The sequence below is a fragment of the Egretta garzetta genome, unplaced genomic scaffold (genome assembly GCF_000687185.1).
Source record: "Egretta garzetta isolate BGI_Z169 unplaced genomic scaffold, ASM68718v1 scaffold512, whole genome shotgun sequence".
Lineage (NCBI taxonomy): Eukaryota > Metazoa > Chordata > Aves > Pelecaniformes > Ardeidae > Egretta > Egretta garzetta.
The window spans coordinates 432,272-439,766 of record NW_009258953.1 but is presented as its reverse complement, the minus strand read 5'-3'; the positions used below and the strand labels follow the sequence as shown (position 1 = coordinate 439,766).

The following is a 7,495-nucleotide window of genomic DNA, read 5'->3' as shown; positions in this document are numbered from 1 at the left end:
CCGCTGCAGCTGCAGCCAGAGACTCTGGGATAGGAGGCTCCTGTGGTTCTGTCTGCCATTCCGCTTTCTGCTTTTCAAAGTAGCTAGACAAAAGAAAAAAAAAAAAGGTAACAACCTTCTGGAATATTCCATTAGTTTGTAAAGGATATTTTGTGTTAAAATATAACGGATCACATTTTCCTACACTAGAGTCAAATTGTCTACACTTAAGACAATGCCTGGACTAGAAGTAGAATTGGTATTTTCCTCTGCATTTGTACACTTCAGCCAGCTTCCAGATTGTCAGCTTCTAAGGTATCTTGATGTACAACTGGATATAAATCTAATAGGATGGAAAATAGACAATGTATATATTTAATCTTTAACAGCTTTAGATGTACCTCTGTCAAACTTAGCTTTTATATTTTATTCTGTTAAAGTGAATAACTTTTGTACGCAATAGATTAATACATTCTTTGTAGTGTCAAGGTGCTTGGAATGGAAAACAGCATTTCTGAAGAAATGCACAAGAAGTCTTGAAAACTCTGAAAATTATACCAAATGTGCTGGGCCTTAAGAGAAATCTAAGTTTCTTAAAGCATCACTTGCATGTAAAACCAATCCGTTAAACAAAGGACACTGTTCTTTGAATAGTAGCTAATTCTGTCACCCTCGCCCACTTAGGTTACACCTAAAAATGAAACTGTAATTTATTATCCAAATCTATTCCACATGTAGGGTAAACTTACTTGTTGGCAGTCATAGGTATATGGCTAAATGCCACTGCCATGTACATGCCATGTACATGCAGCAAAAAGTAAAATTCTGACTAGCAGTAGCACAAACCAACTGAAGAATACTTGGTTTTGTATCCCTGTCTTATATTGTCTCCTACTTCTGCTTGCTAAACATGCAAAAAAAAAAATTGTCAGAAAAAAAAAAGTCTTGCTAGAAAAAGCAGCATACTATATAAAAACCTAGAGAACCAACCACCCTTGAATTTCTGCATGTCATATGTACAGTCTGCAGCTTGGAATAATCTAAATTTAACTTCCAACAAATTCAGACTGAATGTTATCAAATACATGTGCTCCCACATCCCTTTTTTTGTTTTGTTTTTCATGCTTACCTCTTAAGTTCTTTTTTCCACCTACCAACAAAAGTAAAATGACAAAATAACCAGTAGAATCGAGAGAAGGTATAAAGCCAAATAATGTTGGCTTTGGAGACTTACTCAAGGGACAGTTTCTCTTCCTCCTCACATAGATCTGGCAGCCTCTGCAATCCCAGAGTCATCCGCAAAGCATCTACGTGCTCCTTCAGGGGTTTGTACTCCTCATGCAGGCGACGAGTAGATTCCAAGAGCTTGTTGAGATCGTTCTCAGACTGCTTGATAGTATTCTCCATCTGAAACAAGAGGATGGGCACACTTTTAAGGAACTGTTCCTTTAATAGCTCTCTGATTGAGCAAGAGACTGTATCAGAAAGAAGAGATTTTTCTCACTCAAGTTGGAAGAGATTGGAAACAATGCAATAGGAAAATGAAGAATTAAGATACTGGGAGGATGAAAAGTGCACAAGGAAGAAACAACTGAAAGTGACATACAAGGTGTATTTTCATTTTAAGAAGGTGCACTCAATCCGTAGGACTGTCTGAACAACAGGAAAAGCAGATAGGCTACGGGTAAGTCAGCAAGTGAGGAGCTATGGAAAACTCTCAAGGGACATTAAAAAGGAACTTAAAGTAGAATAAACTAATTTTCCATGAACACTGATGGTTAGAAGTTAACAAACAAGCTAAGGAAAGGTTCCTGCTTATTCTTACTGCAGTAAATGGGAAAAGTGTCGGAGAAAAAGACAATCTGACAGGAAAAAGAGGAGAGGATGAAACAGAGAGTGAGGTTATGCAGCTGGGTAGGGGAACAGATGTTTCAAGTGATAAATAAATGCAGTCTACACATCCAGTATGTAGCTTGTACTTGCTTACAGTTTGGGAGCTTTTTTCTTCTGGTGCAAAGCACAGAAACCTTCAGCACTAGAAACCACTGTACAGTCATGTAAGTGCCCTAACATGACATAAAAATGGCAGGTTTAAAGATACATTCCCCATTTAGCCCCTCTCATTGGCTAATCTTCCTTGTTTATAAACTGTTTTTCTCTTATTTGTATTAACTCCCTCCAGGCTGCTGCTTCGTGGTGTTTGGTGGTTCCACTCAGTGATGAAGGTCAGCTCTTACTAAGAACTGAACAAACAGCATGTATTTTCCCCAAATCTCTTCTCTTCCCAAAACCTCCAATCGGAAGTCCCACCTAGCTGCCAAAGTTTCTCTGTTTCCAGTTGCTAAATGAGAAAAGACTTAACAGGAAGAACAGTTTTCTATGGGACTGCCGGAACAGTGTTACTGTCGCTGCTAGTAAAGTTGTAGCCAGAATGGGCTTAGTTTTCTGTCCTCTCAGTGCAAATGCTTACTATGCCAACATCACAAAATATTCTGCCCAGCACAAACAGGAAAAGCAATTATCCTGAGGTAAATTTACTTTGTACTCTTTGTAGGATCATAGGATGGTGTTGTAAAGTCCAGATTATTGAATCAGTGATAGTTCACTGATGTGCATGATTCTACAACCCGTGGAATGATTCATATTCAACTCTGTGTTAGTCAGGCTGTCTGCAGATGGACTGTTACCTACCACATTAATATCAGCATGGATCAGTCGCAGCTCCTCCACGTGGGCCATCTTCTCTTGCAGCAGCAGGTCCATTTCCTGTTTGTATTCTTTCAGGTGCCTCTCCTCAGACTCCAGGGCTTCAAATTCTGCTTTCAGTCGTGCCTTTATTTTTTCCATCTGCAAAGTCTTATTCCTGGATCCCAGTGATAATTAAAAATACAGAGAGACAACAGTACATCATTGCAACCCATTTTTGCAAGGTGTTGCTTTATATGTGAATAGGTGGAAGAAAGTAATAGACAAGGGTGAGACTAAGTGAGTCTGAGGAAGCATGAGGTGCAGTGACAGAACTGAATTCTAATCCCAGTTCTTTTGCTGAGCTTTTCAGTGTATGAGAATTCTTATACTGAATTATGGAATTTACAGAACATTGTCAGACATTAAAACTTACTGTAGATTCAGGGAATTTGTACCAATAGAGTTTAGATTAAACCTTAGTTACAAAATAAAGCAAGCCAGAAAACCTGGGAGGTTTAGCATGGGATTCTGAGAAATGTAAGATTAATTTGAGGTGATTATAGTGTCATATAGTGACACTGACTAAAACTATGCGGACAGTAATTTGAACTGCTAAAATACTAACTTCAGTTTCGTGTTAAAGAAAATTCCAGAGCAATGACATATCAGAGTAGTAAAAACTCAAATCACACTGGCCATCAACACCCCACTTGCAAGTAATTCTGCATTCTCCTGGTTCTTTGCTAAGATCTAGTACCCATCACATATTTGTAAATGTTTCTGCCCATATCCTGCATTCTGATTTATGTTTTTATTTGTGCCAATCCGTAACTCCCTAGCAAAAATGTTTAGATACTCAGTCTTCATCTCTCTTTTCAAAGGTAATAACCAGAGAGCGTGAGTTTCAGTCATCAGGCAGTTTTAAGCAGCAGAACAGCCTACTGCTGTTGTCATTCAGCACTTGTCCGTGCTGTTGAACAAACAAACTGTTCCTGTTCCTGTGATTTAGGTGATGAAGAGGCTTTTGTTATTTTTCTTGTACTGGAAGTTAGAATATGATACTGTGTAACCCAAAATGTTTCTAACAAGAGGCTGCAATGTCACATTTCAGGCATGTAATGGAGAGTCCTGGGACTCCTTGCTTTACTTGGTGTGAAACAAACAAGAATGTAGCATTCCTTTTTAGTCACCTAACGCCTAGTACAAATAGATCCATATTGGTTTCAAGGGGAATACTGAATAACACAGTAGACTTCCTACAGGTTTGATGTAAGAGGGGGCTGGGGAAGAAGAGGTTTGCATTCACATTTAAATACCCCGTTCCTATCCCAATGCAAAGTGGGTTAAGTTTGATTCAAATTCACCACGAGCAGCAAAGCTGACTATAGAATGCAGTCTGTAGATTATAGGAAGCTACCTATCAGATTAGCAATGAAATCCCTGAACAGGGATTTCACCCCGATCCTAGAACAGGGTGTGTGATGTCCTTTCCCACTAAGCCCAGACTTGCTCCCACTGAAGCACGCAACACAGATCTGAGGGTTTTAATGGAAGCAGAAGGCCCTGAGTCCCATGGAGGGAGTTGGCCTATTTCCTATTTCCTGGAAAGGGGATTCCTAAACCTCTGTGGGGCTTTTGTTCCCTTTACAAACTGTTTCCATACCCAGTCTCCAAGGGCTCTTTCTGAAACGGCTCCCACAGCACTGAGGAATGGATGGTTTACCTCAGCATTACTCTGTGTCACACTTGTAAGAATAGGAGAATATATATATATCCTGGGCTTTAACAGGGTTACTGTTTTCTCTCACTCCAACCAAAATTCCCAAAGACATTTTAAAGCTAGGCTGAGGACTGTTCTTTAAAGTATATGGCAGGTGTCTCTATAGATTTTATTCTTACTTTCATTTGACCGAAGCTCACCCTACGTCACCATCACTCTTGGGCAGGCTCTGACGTTGTGCGGCTTCCACCGTTTGCTGAAGAGTGTGGCAGAAAGCAGAGTCAGTCCCTGGGACAACTCATTATGGCTATCTACTCCAAGTATTGTAGCTAGTAATGTGACCAGGGTCACACCCTCTCTCCCTTCAGGAGTTTATATAGCTGCAAGAGATAAAACCGGTATCATAAATAACTTCTTCAGTATGTGTTCAGAAATGGGCTGCCTGGTAGGGATAATATGAATGAAGGAGATTTAAAATGGAACAATTAAAAAATTGAAGGTCAGAGGGACTGCTGCTTGTTTCCTTCGAACAAAGTAAGACAAAGTCCTGCCTTGCATTGGTACTTCAGAAATAATTTTAACAGGGAAGTTCTTTCTTCTATATATAAATTAAAGCTGTAGGAGATACAGATTAGTATTCCCAGTGATGGCAACCCATGACTGTTAAGAATAGAAATACCAGACCAAAGAGAGAGAGAGAAAAAGCCAGTGACAAATAAGGATACATCAGAGGTCACTCAGAGACATTTGCAGATATTGTGAAAGACATACACAAAATCATATTTGATAAAATTTACTTGGTAAGTATGATTATTATGTCTGTACTGTAGCTCACCATAGTTCACCTTGTTTCATATAGTAAGTTTATTACAGAAACTACAAATCGTATACCTGAGAGCATACATTTATTTTAAAAGGTATGCAGTCATTCCAGTTCTGAAAAGTCCTTATATCACCATTACAGTAAAAAATAGCTGATGGAATAGTAAGTCAACTAGTAAAAGTTTTATGAATGAAGTGCAGAAGAAGCCTGGATGTAGATAGAATTCAAGTATTTAGCTACAACATTGTAATCTTAAATGTCACTGGAGGTGTTTTGTCATTTAGTGCACAATGGCATACGCTCATCTGAATGTAAATACTGGACTTAAACCAGTAAAAGAGATCCTCTCTGCCTTCCATTTTAAATGTGACAATATCCCACTAAAAAGCACTTATCCAATCACCTGTCCCTGTTTCCATCAAGTCTCATTGTCCCCATTGACTTATTTAGTCAATTAAAAAAAATTTTTAAATAAATAAAACCCCATTTATTTAGCAATGGCAGCTTTGATTACTGAAACTGGGAGTATTTGTCCCCAATATCCTCCCTGTCTCCTCTCTTGTATTTGTGACTTGTGTTCACCTAAACCAATGGAAATGGATCAGTTTCCTCGCTGTTACTAGTCACTGGCTGCCATGCTCTGCCCAACATTTGCAACAAATGAGCTGCAGGGGATGGTTTCAGTCCAAATTACTAGCTGTTGATACCAGGAAAGAAAAAGTGCACACACACACAAATCAGAACTCTTCCAGTTAGCATCAGGCAACATGCAGTAATGTTTCAAAACAGAAATACTAAGTGTGATTTCTAGATTGCCTAATGAATTCTGCCCTCATATTCTTTTCCCTTCTATTCAAGTTCTTACGCTGCATTGATGACAGTAGTTACGAAGTGTGTCCCAATAAGGCATTAAGCAGTGAAACCAGCATCTGCCACCAGTAAGTTCACCCTCATTCTCTTTTATCTCCTCCCAGTCAGAACCCTGGGGTCTAGTCTTTAGGCATTTGCTTAGTTTTATGACTGGGCTTATTTCTGTAGAACTACTTAGTGCATATAAATAAGCATGTGCAGATATATTTGAATTGTGGGCATATGTATGCATTTATGGACAGCAATATTGCACTGACTACAAATTATATGCATGTATCTATATAGATATGGATATAGATACAGGTCTTCAAAATCAGGTTCCAGAACCCCTTCAAAAACCCAGCTGAGCTGCCTTTCATAAGTGATAGAGATCAACTACAAGAATGGGCAATTTCTTTGATTTTGATTGTGAGGGCTTTTTTCCTCGCTGCCTGTAGAATAATACATGGAATGCAGATTAAAATAAAGCCTGCCAAATATATCGGTCAAAAGTGTGTCTATGAACATAAGAAATTCTCATGTTTATTTTGAAGGAAATTATTCATGGAATGCAAGCTCCTCTTAAACGATTAAGAAAAAGATTAAAAAGTAGGTTTATTTGATCAGATTTTGCTAACAGCAACTCAACATTGACATCAATGTTGCAAGTAGGACTGACTTTGTGACGATTTTTTTTTTTAATTTAATGTATATTTGAGCAACTTTCTTGACACTTCATTGTACACCAAAGCTAGTAACGTCACCTTTGCAGGACCTTATGCCGCAAACTAACAGCAAAAAAGTCTTAGTCACAGTTTTTGTATCACCTCTGAATACATTATCAGAATTCTGAATGCACTATAACTTTCCAAATATGGGATACCACTCCCTCTGAAAAGGTAATTTAATGAGATCTTCAAATTAAGTGTTATCAAAAATGGACCATATTTAGAGCTGTCTTTTAAAACAGGCAGAGACTGCCTAGTAGTAGAGTAGAAAAGCACTGTTCTTACTCTGCAAAGTGTGTCTTGTCCCGTCCCTTTCTACAAATAGTTTTGGTATGCTAGATGGACCTTTGCTTGATCTTTGTTCACCTTTACAGTATTGTCTGAAGAAGGTCCAAGGCCCATCTACCTCTTCCATGGGTAAAATATGCTGCTTGGAGGTGCTGCTACCAACCAGGAGTCTCTGTGACAGCCGGCACCCACTGCTGGTGGCAGAGCCTTTGTCCCCTGCAATCCGTCCCCTCTCCCCGATAGCCCCTCTCCAGCTGTTGAGTCCCAAACCACTCCTCATCGCTATGGGGGTTACCTGCTGTCAGCATGCCTGGCACCTCCCAGCTACATCCAAAACCGCTGCCCTCGCTTTCTTTGTAACCGCTTTCGGATGCGTGCATTCCCGCTAAATGCAGGCGGCTCGGGCCGTAGCCTCAAAAC

General features: G+C 39.4%; 1 protein-coding gene across 1 annotated transcript in view; it reads right to left on the bottom strand.

Annotated features, from left to right (window-relative positions):
- Positions 1 to 7,495, bottom strand: part of ZC4H2 (zinc finger C4H2-type containing) — a 10,602-nt gene that overhangs the window by 2,051 nt on the left and 1,056 nt on the right. The window contains exons 2-4 of the mRNA XM_009634521.2: positions 2,671 to 2,842; positions 1,214 to 1,386; positions 3 to 83 (exon numbers count right to left, since the gene is read on the bottom strand). Coding sequence (XP_009632816.1) covers positions 3 to 83; positions 1,214 to 1,386; positions 2,671 to 2,842 — 426 coding nt within the window. The remainder of the gene's footprint in view (positions 1 to 2; positions 84 to 1,213; positions 1,387 to 2,670; positions 2,843 to 7,495) is intronic.